Source organism: Myotis yumanensis, unplaced genomic scaffold, assembly GCF_028538775.1.
Source record: "Myotis yumanensis isolate MYYU_CA2020_CCGP unplaced genomic scaffold, mMyoYum1.0.hap1 SCAF_9, whole genome shotgun sequence".
Taxonomy (NCBI): domain Eukaryota; kingdom Metazoa; phylum Chordata; class Mammalia; order Chiroptera; family Vespertilionidae; genus Myotis; species Myotis yumanensis.
This window is the reverse complement of record NW_027223760.1, coordinates 17,193,674-17,214,649: the sequence shown is the minus strand read 5'-3', so window position 1 is coordinate 17,214,649 and position 20,976 is coordinate 17,193,674. Positions and strand designations below refer to the sequence as shown.

Sequence of the window (20,976 nt, the reverse complement as noted above, 5' to 3'; positions counted from 1 at the left end):
ATATGTCAACTATACTTCAATTAAAAAAACCCACAGAAGATGGTAATTTCATAAGAAAAAAGAGGTAAACTTGCATTAAGGAAAAAGGCTATTGAGAAGAAAAAGAGAAACACAGCTAAGAAAATAAAGGGAAAGAAGGAATCCAACTAACCCTTTATAAGACCCCAAGAGGAATGGCAAGAGAGGGAGGAAAGAGTGGAAGGAAAAATAGAGTCCAAAGAAAATATGACTTGGTTAATAAATTCACATAATAGTAAATAGATCTCAAATGCAAATAGGACCATGGAATATAAATAATGACAGAAACCATAAGAACAGATTTACAGTCAATGGGACCTGAAGAAAGAACTGGATTAAAATGAGTTTGTTTTATTTAAAAGAAACAGGGAACTGGGGGGCAGGAAGGGATTAACCAAAGAACTTATATGCATATATGCACAGCCCATGGACACAGACAATAGTGCCGTGAAGGCCTGGGGAGGGGAAGAGGTAGGGAGAGGGGTCAATGGGGGCGAAAAGGGGACAACTGTAATACTTTCAACAATAAACGTAAATTTTAAAAAATAAAAAAACAGATGTCATTAATGGCAAAATGCATTTAAACTGGAGTGATACAATGCGTTGTATTATCTAACACAGCGGTTCCCAACCTGTGGTTCTCGACCCCTTTGGCAGTCGAACGACCCTTTCACAGGGGTCGCCTAAGACCATCCTGCATATCAGATATTTACATTACGATTCATAACAGTAGCAACATTACAGTTATGAAATAGCAACAAAAATAATTTTATGGTTGGGTCACAACATGAGGAACTGTATTTAAAGTGCCAGAAGGTTGAGAACCACTGATAACACATGTGTTATTCCCTGACATAAAGGCTTTGTAACAGTGACCACAGGTCTGCTGAGAAGACTTGAGGACACTGTTTAAGGGCACAGCAATGACAATGGTAGCCAAGCCAGAGCTGAGTGAAGGACATACTTACAGGCAACGATATTTACGTAGCGGTTCTTGTGCTTGTTGTCTGGGTGATTGGAGCTGTCTGCTGTGATACCTAAGTCAACAGTACAGCTCTGCACTTCCTGTAAAGAAATCGTACGTGCAACATTTTCACACGTGTCCTTTCAGACAAAGGGCCTTAAAATATAATGAAGGCAAAACAAACAAAATAGTCTAGCCAAAAAATTTTTAGCATGTTACAACTATTTCTTGGCTAAGAGAAAATGCAGTGAAATAATGCCTTACCTGGTAAAACTCTTTCAGTGTCTAATGAGGGAATGAATGCCAAAAAAGTAAAGAAATCAAATTCCACAGCACACGACAAATGAGAAAAAAAAGTGTTCATATTAGGTTTACAATGGAAAACTATGATCATGCAATAAATACATTTGTCAAATACAAAACAGAATGTTTCAAACAGTTACATGCAAATCAAAATTTCTAACAATTTGGAACTTTAAAATTATGGGAAAGGAAAAATTAACATTTTTAAAAAGGACAGTAGTAAAATAATATGATGGTTTTTTAAAAATTCAGATGAGAAAGCCATCTATTTGATGACACATTTTGTCATATTAGGTAGATTTGCTAATATCCAAATATAATGCTATTGGATCACTGTAGCACTATTTGAAACTGTGAATTAGTGATACATATTTTTGTTTGAGTAATTTTAAAGAATAAAACACTTCCTATTAGGTGGTTTGAAATAGATTTAGGGTTACAAAATATTAAAAATCTCCAAAAACTTTTTATCATATATTCTAGGTCATTTTGAAACAAAAATTTAGATAGCAGTACTTTCTATACACTGACCTCTTTTTAATTTAATCTTTAATGGGTATAGAAAATTACTTCTGGCAATTATCTTTAAAAATGAGCTAAAATATTTTTTAGAGATATTTTCTAACTATATTAGTTTGGAATTAATAATTATTTAATATTGAAATAATGACATGAAAGCCTTACACTTTTTTGAGAAAGTATATAACCCAAATATGAACCCGATGAATCACAAATGGCCCAGCCTCTCTCCTAGTAAGCTTTTATGTCTCTTTTGCAGCAAGTCATTCTGACTCTAGAGTTAAAAACAATCTAATATTTAAAAGGTATAGCATTATTAGTTACTAAGCTAATTATTAAGTTAATGAAAAGTTTTCTTTCTTGAATCAAACTGTGAGTTAAAAGCAATGGAATTAAAAAACACGTTATGAGGTTATTAATTTCATTATTACAAATAGCATAGTAATATTCAAAATGATTTTATAGTTGTGAAAGTGATAAATTTGCTTTTGCCCATATGTTATCAGCAACTTTATTATAAATTGTTTATTTTTCCTGATGGTTTTTAACATTCAGAAAATCAGACCTATCCTTGGCACATTCTCCCACTTTCAATTAAGATTTTGTTTGAGGTGAGCCTGGTAGTTTCTATGAGTTAAAATCGGACCACTCAGTAACCTCTGTTAAATAAGAACAATTAATTTGACGTTTTAACTATGTAATTCTTTATATTATTCCGCTTTCCTTAGTCATTATCTCACACTGATTTCTTATTCAAAGTCGCTATGGCTTAGGTGTTTTTTTAAGATTTGGTGAATTGCCTATTTTAAATTTAGTGAAACTACATCACTTTTCATTTCTATTTCTTTTGATTTCTTAAAGCTTTCTCATCTGTGGCATCTTCCTACCCTAAATGCGCCTTAGTTGGTGTGACTCCTGGGAAGCAGTTGCTGGGTGCAATGAAGAGAGTGGCACACCCTCTGATCAGGAGCAGAGCTGAAAGTGCTTTAAAGAGGGAGGTCTTTAGCCCGGCAGATGTTGCTCAGTGGTTGAGTGCCGACCTATGAACTAGGAGGCCAGGGTTCTATTCCCGGTCAGGGCACATGTCCGGGTTGTGGGCTGGATCCCCAGTGTGGGGTGTGCAGGAGGCAGCCGGTCAAAAAAAAAGGGTCCTTAGAGCACTTGGATATGCAGGAGGGAGACAGAAAAGCCACATAATGCTTCCTAGAGGGGGTTGGGAGTGGTGGGGGAAGGGGGGGGGGGGGCTGAAGATCCCTAGCTTTCTGGAATGGAAAGGACATGAACTTTAAAATCACCTAAGTTTGAATCCCAGCCCTAGGATTTTAGTTATTAATTCACTTCTATGGAAACTGATTTCATCATCAATGTAAATAAAAGCAAATAACTTCTAGAGTTGGGTGAAGGCTGAATGTAGAGTCACCTAGTACAATAAGTGACCCTATTTTGAAAAATCTGTAAACTGATAGTTCAATGGGCCATGATAAATTCACAGCAAATTTATCTGTCTCATCTACCTAAGAGTATTTTAAGGGATGTTACTAGAAAAATTTTCATTGATTATAAATTTTAAATGCTTTTTAGAAATGTATATTTTTTTGAGAAATTGGGATGTTCCTTTGTATAATATTTATTATACCTGTATAATAAGTGCTTCTGCATTTACAGTGCTGTGATATTTATAATTAACCATTTGTATATACTTTGGCTGAGAAGCATGAAATTTAGTCATTTAGGGTAATTTATGTAATTTAGAAAATTAAAAGGAATCAGTGTTACTAATGCCTATTACTTTAAAAAAGAATGCTAGAGTTCTTTTATTTTATGTGCCAGTATTAACTATGTTTTTAAAAAATGTTTCCACTAGCATGACATGGCTTTTTAAAATGGAAAACCAATTTTCTAAATTATATGATAACCATACCACATCTCCTAAACACATATATGGAACTAATATTCTCACCAGAAGTGAAAATGGTTTCAATGTCATTAGGTCAAAAAATAGTCTACTGCTGAATCGTATAAATTTGCTATTTTCCATATTACTTAACATAGACATAGTAAAATCATACCTCAAATTCTTCAGTAAACCCACTACTTGCATGTAAGTCTGCAACATGCTTTGGAAAGTGCTTTATTGGAATTGCTCCAACATCATCTAAGTGAATAAAAAAAAAATGAGGTTGGAAAGGATAATTCAACTTACATGAATGTGCTCCCATTATAAAGATTTATTAGGTGGCTTCTTCTAAAACAACTTCAAAATTCAATTATTCTTATAACCCCAATGAAACATTTAGCAACAATTACCAATTTTCTCTATATTTACTATCAATCATAATCTACATTTTAGAATTCTGATTAGATCAAGAATCTCTTTTCCTTTTATATTCCAAAGAGAAAAGAGTTCGTTTTCAATGTTAAATTATAAATGCCACCAAAGCCTCACTTTTTATCAGTGAACTGCAACTCTTTATGGCTAACTTTCTTTAACATGAATAGGAGTTGCATGTAAATTCTAGGGAAAAATGCAGAAACAATATACTTTCAATTTTATCATGGACATGATATATAGTGCAACTTCAGTTTTTAAAAAATTGTATAGCTCAATGTCTTACAGTTAAATAGTAAGAAACAAACTCATCATATCTGTGAGTTAATTGTGAAGAGGCCAAATTATTTAAACTGGCTCTATTTTTATTCCTGGAAAGACTTTCTTAGATTAAACATATTACTAGTTCACAGTATGCAATTTCACAAGTGATTTCTCTGACAAGGAAACATCAAACACATTTCACTGGAAACAGTTATTTACATCAACAGCTGTTCAAGCATCCAGGCCATTTAATATTTTTAAGCCTCAATTACCAAGAATTGGTTGGTTAAAAAAAAATTAGAATCCATCTGTTCTCTCTCTTAGATGAGTATACCTGAATACTAACATTGAATTAGCCAGTTAAGCTTAAGAAACTCTAGACAAAGGTGTAATTCCACCTTCACAAGTACTGGAGGATCTTGCCTGCAAGTAGCTTTTATAAGCAGATAAGGAAACAGAAATAATTTGTCACATCAAAATTGTTGGTTCTTGCCAAAACCGGTTTGGCTCAGTGGATAAAGCGTCGGCTTGAGGATTGAAAGGTCCCGGGTTCGATTCCGGTCAAGGGCATGTACCTGGGTTTTGGACACATCCACAGTAGGAGATGTGCAGGAGGCAGCTGATCGATGTTTCTAATTCTCTATCTCTCTCCTTTCCTCTCTGTAAAAAATCAATAAAATATATTTTAAAAAAAAATTGTTGGTTCTTTACTAAAGGTCCTTCAAATCCACTGATGCTATCCTGTACAGGTAACCTCTTCACACAAACAAACTGACTACTTTTTATTTACAATTAGGTTATTTTGCTAATTTCTTTTATGAATTGGTCTGCAAGTGAGACCCAAATATCTTTTTATTTTCTGATTTTATATGAAAATGCACACATTTGGGTGATCAGGAGTGCATTTTTTGAGAGCTGAGCAGGGAAAAAAGAGGAGATGCCCTTGATCACTATTTTGAGAAGCAGAACAGGGATTTTGGCTTTCCTGAACAAGATCCTGATTTTGGATTTATTTTTTATATTGTTAATGATAACCTATGCTGGACTTTGAATAATAGTATGGCTAATTTGCATACCCAGGCTAACAGGATATGTAGAAGAGGTAAGTTTGAAAGTGAAGGGAATCAAAATGCAATTGATAACAGAACTGAAAGTCTCAAATCCCTTATATGTTCATGAGAAATGGTGCTGTCCTAACATAAATACACAGTAGTTTAATACAAAGAGTTAAATAGAAATAAGACAGTAGCGGATTAAAGACACAGAGTTGATAAAAGAGGAAAAACAGCCAAAGATATCTGACTCCTATGCTTGTTAAAAGTTACAAAGAAAATGCTTCTCTTTTTTCCTTCTATTTCTTAAATCATGAGATTTCAGAAGGTAATCTCAGGTAGAACTTGTGTCATTAGCAGTAATGTAGGCAGTACCAGGAAATTTAAAGGAAGGCTTCTGTAAAATGGCCACATGGGTGAATTTTTCCTTTTGTTTTCCCTGATTTGGTGACTGTCCATGGCCTTATCTCACCTTCTATCTGTGCTTTTTCCATAAGCCACACATTTCTAGACAATTCTTTTTTTGTTCTCTCTTTCATGCTGAGAGGTTGTACAATGGTAATAAAATAAGTGTCTGGGAATGTAGTCATAGTGTGAACTCTAGTATCAATGGGTGTCTTAAATGACACTGGCTGATTCTTGCATAGTATTAATAAGTCAAGTTCTGATAAAAATAGTTGACTTTTTTCTAACATAGTCAAGAAACCTTTTCCCACATAAATGCAGATGATCAGAAAGAAGTAAAGATTCTCCTCATTTTTGTTATTTTGTCCTATCCACCCTATTGCATTGGTTTAGTCCATTTTTGTTGTTTAGGTTTCCACTAAAGAAGCTGAAAGGACCCAAACTCAGCATTATTCTTAACTAATATGTTATTGCTATAAGTGCTATGTTCTCTAACATAGTACATCTGAACAATTATAAGCTATTTTCCCACATCCTGTGTATGGTTAAGAATGTTCAAAATTTCTGAGAACAAGTTATACAACTGGATGCCTGATACATGATGTAATACATATTTTGGGCAACGCAGATGTTTACTAAAGTATATTATAGGCATTTGCAAAGTACAATAAGGACAACCCTTCCAGCATTTTGCTTTTCATTCAACACCAACCAGATACTCATGGTCATATGTTAAGCTATTACCTGAAACTGGAAAGACAGGTGTTGGAGGTGTGGATATTACTCTGGGGGAAGTACTGTCCTCCAAGTAAAAGTGTGCAGTCTGGAAACATTTCCTGGAAGGGAAAGAAAGCAATTTAAACTACCAGCTGCCTCAGAGAATGAGACGATTTTTGAGCTGCTTAAAAGTCATGACAGAAATCTTCAGAAACAAAACATAAGGGGAATCTGTATCTATTTTTATAAAACACAAAGTATTGGAGCGATTTATGGCCTCCAAATTATCTCAGTTTTATGTCCCAGATGCAGAAGAGCAAGTGGATATCAGACTTGCTGAAAGCAGAGATGGTATTTGAAGTTGTAGCTGAAGTGGTAGCTTTCCGGAGGTCGAATGTCTTAACACCCTACTTACTCTCCCACTGTTTCTACCTTGGACAGGACCACAGTGGAAAAGAGCCTGTCCAAAGCTATTTTCACTCAACATTTCAGTGACCAGGCCCGTCCGAGCCCACTCAGCCGCTAGCAAAAGGCAGCAAGCTACGACTGTGTGGGAACAAAATTCCACAGTTGTAACATTTTGATGAAAAAAGAAGTCAGCTTTATACTGTACGATAATGCACTGATGACAGAACAAAGTGAGGAAATAATGAGCATGTAACCAAAAACAGGGGTGATTTTCTTCCCAACAGATGCTAGCCTTGTTGATGAGGGTTTTGAGAATAAACATATTTGGAATCAACGATAACTATAGCCTACAATGTCACCTGCATCTATTTCCATTCAGATAATAAGAGTAACATCTGGTAAGAGCACACTACAAACTACTGAGAAGAGCAAAGAACCAACTGCTGCTATAAATGAATGCACAACATGCCTAATTTAAAAATTTAGATAATTAAAACTGCTAATGACACTCTTTGATGTGGGTCATTTAATGTATTTGAAGTATTATTCATGAGTGGTTAAGTTTATTTTGAATAAATGCCAATCTCATTTTCCATTTAAAAGCTTCAAGCTACAAGATATTTATCCTAATAAACTCTAACATAACATTTGTTTTTCCATGACACACCTAAATTTTTTTTAGTTTTTTAAAAATATATTTTATTGATTTTTTACAAAGAGGAAGGGAGAGAGATAGAAACATTGATGAGAGAGAAACATCGATCAGCTGCCTCCTACACACCTCCTACTGGGGATGTGCCCGCAACCAAGGTACATGCCCTTGAATCGAACCAATGAATGTGTAAAAAAGTGTAACAAATTGATGTTTCTCTCTCTCAAATCAACCAACCAACCAAACAATCAATAAAGAAACCATCCTATTGAAATATCACATTTGAATAGAATTGAAAGCAGACTAGAACAGAAACCACAGGGAAAATTTGGCTTATCTTTGCAACCACAAATGTAGCATATTCTGAAACTGGGTTAGATACTTGCTTTTAAGATCACAGAGTACAATCTCTTTCATTCCTCTGAAATAAGGTTACACAAGCAGGTAAAAGGGTTTGTATTCACTTTTCAATGAATCTTAAAGCTATAAAATGCATGAAGAGACAGTGCAATATAGCAGCTGATACAAGAATCTCTTCTACAGCATCTTTGACACATAAAGAAGGCCCAGTCTGAATGCCGTCAGTAACAAGAAGCTCACTTCTTTTTGTCATCTTTAGTTGCTAGCTGTTTGTTTTTTCTCATACTACTTCAAAGTTCATTCCCTTCTAAGTGTCTCCAAATGGTACCAAAGGGGAGGCCTTCCTGTCCCACTGTTGTGCCTCTTACTGTTGAAATTGTTCTTGTATCAAACCAAAACTCAGTCTCTCTATTCCTTTAACACACTGGCTCTAGTTCTGTATGTTACAGATTTTCAGATTATGGTACCCAGTATCTTACAATATGTATGCCCTAGCTACCTATGGTCTTCACCTTTTTTGACATTTCTACTAACAAGTTACAGATCATTGAACATGCCCTTTTCTGTCCTAACTCAGTATTTCTCCTCCCAGCTTTAAACATTGTTCTCCTTCTGATCAAATGCCTCTCTTACTGATATGCCAGGCAAGCGCTGTCCTCCTTCAAGACTGCTCAGTGGCATCTTCCCCGGGAAGACATCCTCTCGCTGTCTGAGCAGACTCTAGCACTCAGTTACTCTGTTCCCACTGCACCCAACACAAACTTCCATTCACAATCACCTTTACTTGACTTAAAAAATATGCTTAATTAATCCTGACCTTCACCGCACTGGACATTATTCTCCATTATTTTATTTTAAATTCTCTTCTTAATTGGTGGTTAGAGTAATTACTTTGCAATATATTTATTTTGTGCCATGCCATATATATTTAAAGATGGGAATTATGTAGACTCAACTCTTTCTTTTTTAAAAAATTGATTTCAGAGAGAATCATTGATTGGCTGCCTCCTGCACGCCCCCCACTGGGGATTGAGCCCGCAATCCAGGCATGTGCCCTTGACCAGAATCGAACCCGGGACCCTTCAGTCCGCAGGCCAATGCTCTATCCACTGAGCCAAACCAGCTAGGGCTAGACTCAACTCTTAATACAGTGCCTGGAGTAAAACGTTGAATGATTAGATGGATTTTCAGGAGCAAGTAAATCCACCAATCATAAATTAGTTTACAGCTGCATTCTAAAGTTTCTTATCTACCCAAGCCCCAAATGCAGGGGTCCTCAAACTTTTTAAACAGGGGGCCAGTTCACTGTCCCTCAGACCGTTGGAGGGTCGGACTATAGTTTAAAAAAAAACTATGAACAAATTCTTATGCACACTGCACATATCTTATTTTGAAGTAAAAAAACAAAACAGGAACAAATACAATATTTGTATTTGCATGTGGCCCGTGGGCCGTAGTTTGAGGACCCCTGCCCAAATGGGATAACTTAAAAATCTCAAAGCATTTGGGAAGGAGAGGTGGAGTATATAGCTAGAGAAAGATGAATGCATGGATGGATGAATGGATGGACAAATAGAAAGAGCTTGTCTCTGAGAAAATGGGAAGAAGATAGCATCTCATAAAATAGAAAAGATAAATTAAAACACATTGGTACTGACGTTTAACATGTTGCTACTGCTCATTGTAGTATCTGGGTAAATACCAACTCTACTTTTTTTTAGCAAACCTTGTAAGTAGGAAAATCATACAAAAAGCTTGTAAGCGGGAAATATTAAAATAGTGCAGGATAAATTCTGGATGAAGGGCATTTGTATATCGCTACTAGGTAATCTTACCTAGGAAGTGACATTCTACTTAAAAGGCAGCATGGTACTGGGAGGCCTCTATTCTGGGGTGGTAGGTCCCCTCAATGGCCTACAAACTTAAATTTAAGATGAAGAGAGAATTCGAAATGCTTTTCTTCCCACTCCCACCAGTCAAAACAATGTGTCTATGGCAAGTTCTTTTCTACACTGCTTTTAATGAATGCTGTTTTGTTGAATATAACTTTGGTGTGTTTTTTTTTTAATTCTAACTACTAAAAAAGCTCTAAAAAAATTTACCCCTTGTCTTTTTAAAAAGAACTTTTTGACTATCTTCCTTATCAAAGTAATTTTTCATCTTTGAAATTTACAACTTGGCTTATGTAAATTATACCTTAAAACATCTGGAAAATAATTTCAAGGCATATTATTTAATGTATGACAAGACTCACTATCTATAGTCCATCTGTTCTGTATAAGCAATGACTGTCTTCACGTCTATGTGCTAAGTGTTGATCATTATGTCTCCTGCTAATTATCACTCAGCCATGATGAAAAAGTGATGACTGTTTTAAACTTGCAGACATAGGCCCTATCAATCAACGTTAATCTGATTATTCAATTTACACCTTTTCATCACAGTAAGTATTTAGAATTAAAAACTCAACATTTATAATTATTATTCCATTTTTTAGATCCTTATACAAATAGGAAACAATATCCATCCCTCATGCTGTATTCATGACAGAAACCCGAAAGGGCTGACTGAAATTTGTACGGTAATCTAGTGAAACTTCCCTGCAAATGGTAAAAAGAGAAAACTAATCCTTAGGTGGGTGAGTGAGGTGCCCAAGGCCATAAAACAAATGCCAGGATGCACTGGGAAAGGGACCCAGATTTTATCACCTCTAATTTATTCTGTCTTCCTGCTACAACATCTTTTCTCTCAAGGTTTGCATAAAACATAGGGGACCACCTTGAGTTAGGTAAATTAGACAAACGAGAGGATTTATCTTAACACTTTGAGGTTATATTTTTCTCCTAAAAACTAGGCTAGAAAAAAATGTTTAAATATGTAAACTTGGAAACACAAAAAAGGGCCGTATTGCCATTAGGACTCTTGTTGGTATGATTTAAAAAAATATTTTTATTGATTTCAGAGAGGAAGGGAGAGGGAGAGAGAGAGATAGAAATATCAACGATGAGAGAGAATTATTGATTGGCTGCCTCCTGCATGCCCCCTACTGGGGATCGAGCCTGAAACCCAGGCATGTGCCCTGACAGGGATTTGAACCGTGACCTCCTGGTTCATAGGTCGATGCTCAACCACTGAGCCACGCCAGCTGGGCTGGTATGATTTTTAACCTTTCCACAGGCTGCCGTTTCCAGGAAGGCCTAAAATGTTTCCAAATTGACTAGTGGAATCATATTGTTCACAAATGCATCTACATTGGAATTTGGGTAATTGACACAAACCTTGAAAAATGTACTAACACTGGCATTTTGTAATTTAGCAAATGATAACCCTACCATATTATTGATCTAAAAGATGACATTTCAAAGAGATTTAACTTCACATGGATGTGAATAGAACAGATATGTCAAGTTTTGAAATGGGTAAGTAAAAACAGCAAATCTTATCAAAACATTTGATAGTTAGATATAAAATATACACATAAAGCCCAGCTGTTTTTGCTCAGTGGATAGAGTGTCAGCCTGCGGACTGAAGGGTCCCAGGTTTGATTCTGGTCAAGGGCACATGACCAGGTTGCAGGCTTGATCTCTGGTAGGAGGCATGCAGGAGGCAGCCAATCAATGATTCTCTATTATCACTGATGTTTCTATCTTCCTGTCCCTTACTCTCTCTGAAATCAATAAATATATTTAAAACAAAACAAAACACATAAAACCATAGAGTGCGAATGCACTCTGTATTCAAGGTATATCTCATGTTATTTGTGAGGAAAAGAGAAACATCTTATTGGTGAAAGTAAAATTAATATTGTCCAACTTGTAATTTCATGTTTTTTCCTTGCATGATACAGATGGAATGACCCATTATTAATAGAAGATAAAAAACAATATAAAATTTAATTTTCCATGAAATATCAAATCATATTGAAATAAGAGTAATTTTCAAATTTGTAGAAAATAAACTTAAAATATTAAGTAAGAGATTAGAAGACTCATAATAATTATTTCAATCTTATAATGATAAACTATCTGACATCTCTATTGGAACTTTGTTTTAGCACTATTTACTATGAAGTAGAATTAGGTCCTGCTTTCCATCTTATTTTAAATTTGTTTAACTCCAATTCCCAATAAGTTCGAAAATTTGTTTGGCAGGGGAAATAGATTAGATATAAACAAGTCATTTAAATAAACACGATATCAATGTTGATAAGAAGGGAGAAAAGCAATATGAATTCTTGTTGATCAAACTTGTATGAATTCTGTACTGTGATCTCGGGACTCTGCAGAGCATGGGCTCTTCTGGAAAAAGAGTCATTGGCAGCTACAGAACTTACTGAAAAAGCAGCTTTGTTTGCAACATGTTATGGACAAAATAGGCACCTAACCCATGTACAATAACAGAAGCATGATCGGTTCTCCACAGTCTGCAGTCTACTCTGTTCTGAAAGGAAATCACGTATGAAATACAGTTGGCCTTGAAAACAATCTACAGTAGCCAACCAATGTCATGCAACCACATGCTCCAGGGATGGCTCTCAGATACTCAGCTCATCCTGCTTCCGGTCTTGCCTCCTGCCTGCAATGCCCTTCTCCTTTATCTTTATCTCCACCTTCTTCTTCTTCTTCTTCTTCTTCTTCTTCTTCTTCTTCTTCTTCTTCTTCTTCTTTTTTTTTTTACAAAGCCTTGTGAGGGCTTTAAAATTTTTTTTTATTAACATATTTTTATTGATTTCAGAGAGGAAAGGAGAGATAGAAATATCGATAAGAGAGAATCACTGATAGGCTGCCTCCTGTATGTCCCACATGTGCCCTGAACAGGAATTAGACTGTGACCTCCTGGTTCCTAAGTCAACACTCAACCACTGAGCCACGCCGGCCAGGCCTATCTCCACCTTCTGAATCCCATCCAGCTCGAGCACTACATTACGTTTGCCTGCCATTTCTGGCCTATGAAGATCCTTTGTTCTCTTTTAGCTTTAGCTCTTTAGCTCTTTTAGACCATTTTAGCTTTACAGATATCAGCTGTCATGCAAGCACTTTTATAATATTTTATGTATTTTCATGGAGAATTACTTCTCCTCAATGAGCATAAATTTCTTGACAGAAGTGACTGTCATTCATTCATTTAAAAATATTTTCCCATAGTTGTTACCTTAGGTACGTGGAAAATAGTCAGTATTTTTGAAATAGTAAATATTTTTGAACAAAATGAAAATATATTTTGGGATAACACATAAAGAACGGTAATATAGATTTATAGCAAAATGTAAACAAAAAGGAGTTAATTATAGATCTTCTGAACAAAATGCTCTTTGAAAACAGAATTAGAAAGTACTAAGCTATACCCTTTACTTAGTTTACAGATATGATTCTCTTTATCATTATGAAGTTCTTGTTTATTAACAGAAAATCATAACAGCTATACTGGCTTACATTGTGTCCATGTTAAACTCACCAATTTGCTTTGTGTTCATCTTGCTATAGGATGGGAAGCTTATGATGGGTACAATTTTCCCTGTCTTTTAAAGATTTTAGTAGGTTATTGGTGGGAATGAAGCTAAATTTCATCCTCAAGGCAAATTATATTTTCAAATCCCATGGGTCTTTATATGGTCATTAATTTTATTTTCTAATTAAATTCATATTTTAATTGCTTGAATTTTACTTTTATATATGGGGTATTATTTTTTTAGTATGCAGTTGACATGCATCTTGTACAAAATCCAATAATTAAAAAACTACTTTTTACTATATCAAAAATTATGTATTCTTAAATAATAATTTTAAAAATTATAACAGTGGGAGCATTGAAGCTGAGAAGCTTTTAATCATGTTAAATGTTATGATAAGGTTTGAATGTTAAATATGAAAGTATAACTGTAAGAGTACTGCATTATAATAACTTAATACAAAGGTCCTCCATTTTACCTTTCGTTGTTTGATTGAAGTATGAAGAATAATCAAATTTTTCATTATTATGACTCTGGATTCAAAAATTAATCTCATTCATAGTACCTGGATAAGTTAATGGTAGCTCTCAAGTAAAAAGAATTTGAATGTGCTTTGACAAACTTTCAGGTAAAAAAACAGGCAAAAATCTGAGCTTTATGAAATACATTTCCAAAGAAAACACTCAACTTACCTCCAATAGATGAGAATACCCACAAGAACCACTAGACAGATAAAAGTCAGGGCTGACACGATCACAAGGGGTATAACTGCCTTCTTTTCGGATTCCAACCCCTCAGCTAGACCAATACGAGACTCATGGCTACTATTACTGGCCTCTGTAGTCGGAAAAAATGAAGAGAGTTGATATTTAAATTTAAAGAGTTACAACATTTTCAATCAAATAATTGCAATTTTCAATCATAAACAATTGCAAATAATTGCTTACCTTTAAAATTTTGACTCTATGATGCAAAGAATGTTTATGATTATAAGCCAATTTAAGTAAACCAAAATCTAAAAAGAAGGCAGGCAATCAGACCTGAAGAACTATAATATCCTAACAGAGATTGGCTCCCAGGTAGGGGAGCTATGGCAAGAGTGAGCATAATACTGCCTTGAGAAGATTGTTAACAGGAAAATAGAAGTATTAAAATAAGAAGGCTATCCAGCTTTGAAATAAAACAATCAGGAAAACAATGCTACTTACTGAATCACCATATAAAATCTTGATTTTCCAAAATCAATTTTAAAAGAATCATTTTTAACCCTGCAATTAGGTAAATAATTAGGAGCAGTTAATCATTTCATTCAAAGAGAATCTTAGGACAACCGTTCTTACATTAAGATAAGTCTTAATGAAGATAACAACGATTTTAAATTTAAATGCAGGATGCTTTAAAAATGTTATTTTGAATATCCTTCTTATCAAATGTTTCTCTATCAAAAATAAAAATACTACTGCACATGCATGGAAGGACTACATAGATTTAAGAAATTCTTTTCAAATATGCAAATGTAAATTATGAAAAAGGTTAAATCCTCTCCTTGGGTTCATTTTAAAAGGTGACAAGTGAGTATTTTTGTGAGCAAGCAGGTGTGTCATTGTTCTAGCACTTTCAACATCACTGCCACTGGCGCTGTCCTTGCCAAGTTGTTACAGGCGGTTCAGAACCCAGGGGGTCAGTGGCCAGGCACCATCGTCCCTTCTGCTCTGAGGTGTGTGCAGTGGGAGACAAAGGCGCCTGAACAGAACTGTTCTACCACAATGACATGCTGACAGCACCACCTGTCTACCTGGAGGAGTTTATAAAGAACTACATTTACTTTCTCCAGGAGAGTCTCCATTGCTTCCTACACAAATGGCACATCTGGTGCTGTTACACTAAGTACCTTACCATTAGTGACATGAGACAAAGGGATTCAATGGAAATTGAAATATTTTGAGAGTGATATACATTCATAAGCAAAATATAGCTAATGCAGAGAACTTAAGATGTAAAATGATAGCTTCCTTCTGTAACTGGATGGTGCAAAAAGGGCCAAAATTTTAATCTACTCACACAGATCCAAGGCATAGAAATGATACTCAAATTTCCCAAAATGTTTGTTCTTACAATTTATAAATGTATTTTCTAAAAAATAAAAAAATAAAAATAAAAATAGTGGAATTCAAGGATGTGCCTAAAAATCATAAAATGGAAAAGTGGAAATATTGTAAGTCAACTGACACTTGCGCTGTAGTTACTATTCTGTGAGAGAAGCCCACATTTACTTTCTACTTTGTTAACCATGTGCTCTGGCAGTTACGTATATGGCGAGGCTCATTTAGAAAATGAATTAATCTGATGATGAATCCTTTACAATATCTCTATGAAATTTACAAAAGCTCCTTATTTTATTGTCTTTACATTTTTTCTGTTGTAACTATCATGGTCTAAATGGAAAATCTGTGGGTAATAAATTAAACCGCCATTTAGCAAAGTTCTTGGTACCTAGTAATTACAAAGGGTGGTTAATGCTATCTGTGTCTGTTATTCTCGAAGTGCAGTCCTTAGTGGCATCGGATCCCCTGAAATTTGTTAAAAATGCAAGTTTGGGGCCTACCCCTACATTTACTGAAACTCAGTGGTGCCCTGGCCGGGTAGCTCAGTTGGTTAGAGTGTCGTCCTAATATGCCAAGGTTGCAGGTTCAGTCTCCAATCAGGGCATAAAACAGTCAACCTGGAGAGCACTCTGCTAAGCGAAATAAGCCAGTCGGAGAAAGATAAGTATCACCTGATCTCACTCATTTGTGGAAAATATTGAACAATGTAAACTGATGGACAAAATAGATCCAGAGACATAGAAGCAGCGAACAGACCATCAAACCTCAGAGGGAAGGCAGGGGAAAGTGGGAGGGGGGTGGTAAGAGATCAACCAAAGGACTTGCATGCATATGTGTAACCAATGGACACAGACAATAGGGGGGTGAGGGCCTGTGCTGGGGGGCAGGAGCAGGCTGGGAGAGGTCAATGGGAGAGAAAGGAGACATGTAATATTTTCAACAATAAAGAATTTAAAAAGACCCACAAATAACCAGCGAGGGGAGGGGGGAGAAGAATCAACCAATGAATGCGTAAGTAAGTGGAAGTCAATGATTTGCTCTCTCTCTCTCTGAAAATTAATAATAATAAAAAAGACACTGTGGGTAAGGCCCTGAAATCTGTGTTTAACAAGTCCTCCAGGTGATTCTGGTTCACATTAAAGTTTGAGAACCAATGATGTACATTAATTACATACAAAGTGAGCTTATATAATTACACAGGTCTTCAATGACTACAAATATTCATAACAATATGCGTATAAACATATATAGATACATACATCTCATTTATATATATGTATGTGCAACATATATGAGGTATGTATGATCATATATGTGCTATATAAGATACATAACACATAAAATGCATAACAAATTACCATATATATCATACACACTATGTACACACACTATCCATACACATGTGCACAAATATAGTCTTGTATACAAACTTTCTCTTAAGTTTTCTGAGAGGTCTGATTTTAAATAAAACCTTTAATTGAGGAGTTAGAATTATAAATCCATAATAATTAATTACATATTATGAAATCTAGGTATTTTGTTCAAGGTGGGATACTACAGGACAATGCACACAATCAACTGATTGCATTGCATATTATAATGACAACTAGTTGTATTGATTTTTATATTCATTAGTTGAAACTAAAATATTAATTTTGATATAAGCTCAGTTGTATATATAACTTACCTAAATGATAAGGCAAGAATCTACTGATAGACAATTAGAAAATAAAAAAACTAAGATTAATATTTTAAAGTACCTTCTCAGAATAAAACATTATAATTCTGGCATTACAAACTAAGCATTATATACATATTTTATTATCTACAATCTTGAAAGCCTAGTCCTAAGACATAGACACCAATAACTCAGGTTTTCAGTCTCAGTTTTGTATTAACTCTCTAACTGACCTGGATCAGATAACCTAATATCTCTGGGTCTAGGTTTATGCAGTCATAAACTGCAGATACTAATATTTGGCTTACCTATATTATTTTGAAGAACATGGCTTATAAGTTATTCTACCTTTAAAGATACATAATCAAATTATAATTTTCAGAATTAGTCTATAGGCATTTGACAAAGAGGCATATTCACTTATTTGATAAGACATACTATGTATTATTTTTTTTTACAGATATAGGTTTAAAAACAAGCCATAATTTCCCTAATCTTGCTGTACTTTATTTACTTCATTAATTGTTATTTGATGATGTTGGATGCTATATTCATGTTGTTTTCTCCTCATCAGTGGGAAAACATACTCTTAATAATTTGATAAATCTAGTAAGATTTATTGAAGAGAAATTGCTGAATTTTAGTCAATAATTCTAGGTTTGGTATTTCCCTATATATATTGTCTTTCCATAAAAGCATAATCTAGCAAGAATATCTCAATGATGTCACTGCCCAGAAAGACAGAAAAATAGATTGATTCCTGACATTTTCCTCTAAAATGTATCTGATAAACATTTAAAAAATGTACTATAATTGGAGCCATAGCACCGGAGATATATATATATGTATATGGCAATACTAGTGAATATGGTGACCTATGGGTTCATTATTTATTCTCACATAGAGTTTAAGTTTTTAAATTGGAATGCAATGTTAAATAGTATCAAGTCAGAATACTTAGACAACTTCTCTATCAAAATGTACAAACTTTTAATTGCTGCTATACTGAAAGAACAGCATACAATTGAAGGGAATACAAATAATGAAAGAGAAAAAATGTCCCAAGGGATTAGTGTCTATGTTCTGGATTATAAATATTCACTTTTATGCAATAATACTGAAAGATGTTACTCTAGCCTGTCTCTTAATTTACTGTTAGATTTAAATATGTTCATTGTTAATTTAAAAAATGTTTTAAAATTTAATAAAAGCAAATTATAAAATTCTTATGATCAATAAAATAATCTAGTATTCTGTGTGGTTAATGGTATTGAATTTCCCTTTTTTCTCACTGGCATTTGAAGCAAACATGCTGTAAATAATCTGCTCTAAGAAACATCTGGCCAATAAACTAATTTGCATAAAATCCATTAATAAATGAAATGCATTTCTACAGAAACGTTCTAACATTTTACATCTTGTCATACAAAACCTATACATACACTGCATATTAATGCCCATTATTTAACTTCTTAGAAAGGTGTATAACAAGTACAAAGTAGACTGTGCTTTGTTAGTTTACACTGCCCTCTTTAGGCAACATTAAGATAATCAAACAAAGACAATTTTAAAAAAATAAAACCTTGTTTTTTAAAAAAAGCTTATCATTCACTCTCAAAAGTTAGCACTAGGACTTTTTTATAAAGCTCCCCAAGCTGATGTGGTGCAAATTATGTAACTCCTTTTCATGGGGCAGGTCAGAAAAAGGTGCTTATAGCATATTACTCTCAGAACTTATAATTCATTTTTGAATTCAATAGAACTCATTTACACCTTATTTTAGAACATGAGTAAATAGGAAAATTAAAATCATCTAAAAATAGCAACACTTTAAGCTATCATTTAAAAAGCAGTATAGTAAAAATATATTATGCGCACATAATTGCTCCCACATACAAGAGGCATCCTGTAGAACATGAAAAACTGACAATAAATAAAAGTCACTTTCTCTCTTTTGCAGAGAATTAAAGACCAAAATAAACAAAACAGAAACAGACTCAGGTTCAGAGAACAAACTGTGATGGCTGCTGGGAGTTGGGGTGGGGAAATGGGGCAATGACTGAAAAAGGTGAAGGGGAATAGGAGGGACAACTTCCAGTTATAAAATAGATAAGGCCCAGGGATGTAGTGTACAGCATAGGAAATAGAGTCCATAATAGCATAATAATTTTGCGCTGACAGATGGTTAATAGACTTGTCATGGTGAACACATCATAAGGTATATAAATGTTGAATCCCTATGTTGTACACCTAAAACTAATACAAAATGGTATGCCAACAATATTTTCATAAAAAGCAAAAAAAAAAACCCAAAACAACAACAGAAAACACCCACATAGCGAGTATTCATTTAAAGTAATGAATAAAATCATCCTCTAAAAACCGTAAATTGATTTGAAGTTTTGGTTAAAAACCGATGCATCATTTTACCAACTTTCTATGTTTTCATGATTTTTCTATTTTTTGAGGAAGAAAACCACCAGCCTCCGATCCTATCCCTTTGATGCACCACTAACCTGCCTCTGAAATGCTGACCACTTCTGAGTGCCTGCTAGCAACAGTCGGTGCTGAGGACTGTGGGGATCCAGGAGTTATTTCTGAGTCACCTGCTTCCAGGACCCCAGCCACAGCGCTTTCATTAACATCTGGAAAACTGAAGGCTGTGGCGGTCTCGTTCTCAGTAAGACTACCTGAGACACTTTGCCCTGATCCGCTCTCTTCGTCCCCTGTGAGAACTGCCCATGCTGAAGATGTCGGGGGGAAAGGAAGCCGGGCATTGGCAGTCTGAAGGTCACTGTCCTGTTTCCCATCACTGTGCTTTTGGGAGAGCACATTTGTTGATGGTGATTTATTAGGACTTCTGTCCATATAAGTCTGACTTTCTGAGGTCACAACTGTGACTTTATTTTCTTCTCCAGACTTCTCAGACAGGGAGTATGATATTGGGTTATTCTGATCCACAAGACTGTTTTCCTTGGGGTCTGAATCATTCATCACCTTTTCCTGGGATTCTCTATAGAAGGAGCAGGACATACACTTATTTACAGCTAAGCCATCTCTATCTCTGTCGTCGTCATCAACATCATCATCACCACCACCACCCACTAACTCAGCATCAGATCTGGCACTGTGAGTCAGCTCGGGAATTGTTTTAGAAGGAAACAGCACCTTGGTTGTGGCAACAGAACCATCTTTGTTGGGAAAAGCGGCTGGAATAGAAACATATGCATTCCCGAGAGGGACAGAATGATCAGCGGTTAAAAGTGTATCAGAAACAACTGCTGGAATACCAGCCAATACCTCCTCAGTAATGGAACCCTTGGTGGAGGTGAAGGCTTCACCGGGATATACAAACTCATTTAAAAGTGTATTGGGAGGTACATCCATCGATAAAACGGGAGTAGCAAATGCCTGCCTTCCTTCTGGGGGAAAGGCATGGTTAAGCTCCAAACGGGCAGTTTGGAAGAACTTATCATTACTGAACAATGAAGGTACCACTTGCTGGGAACTTTCGTTTTTAAGCAAGACTGGTTCAACATCTTTCTTATTTGCATAAGAAATGGTTACACTTTGAAGTGAGGCAGCAGGCATATTAGAAGCAGGTGATACACCCAAAACTGGCACAGATGTGGAGTGTAGCATGCTTTCACTTGAAGCAGAACTGGATGCCATGGGATGCAATATTGTAGGACTAATGTGCTCAACCCTGGGGGATGCAGCCGATATTGGACCGCTAGGCACAGCCGAAAGAGC

The 20,976-nt window shown here is 35.3% G+C and overlaps 1 protein-coding gene across 2 annotated transcripts in view; it reads right to left on the bottom strand.

Moving 5' to 3' along the window:
* PTPRZ1 (protein tyrosine phosphatase receptor type Z1) overlaps positions 1 to 20,976 on the bottom strand; it is a 186,961-nt gene that overhangs the window by 23,261 nt on the left and 142,724 nt on the right. The window contains exons 13-17 of one of the 2 annotated variants that reach the window (XM_070423798.1): positions 14,133 to 14,277; positions 6,599 to 6,690; positions 3,874 to 3,959; positions 1,247 to 1,267; positions 987 to 1,083 (exon numbers count right to left, since the gene is read on the bottom strand). In XM_070423798.1, the coding sequence (XP_070279899.1) occupies positions 987 to 1,083; positions 1,247 to 1,267; positions 3,874 to 3,959; positions 6,599 to 6,690; positions 14,133 to 14,277 (441 nt within the window). The remainder of the gene's footprint in view (positions 1 to 986; positions 1,084 to 1,246; positions 1,268 to 3,873; positions 3,960 to 6,598; positions 6,691 to 14,132; positions 14,278 to 20,976) is intronic. The other variant, XM_070423800.1, reaches the window with a different exon arrangement.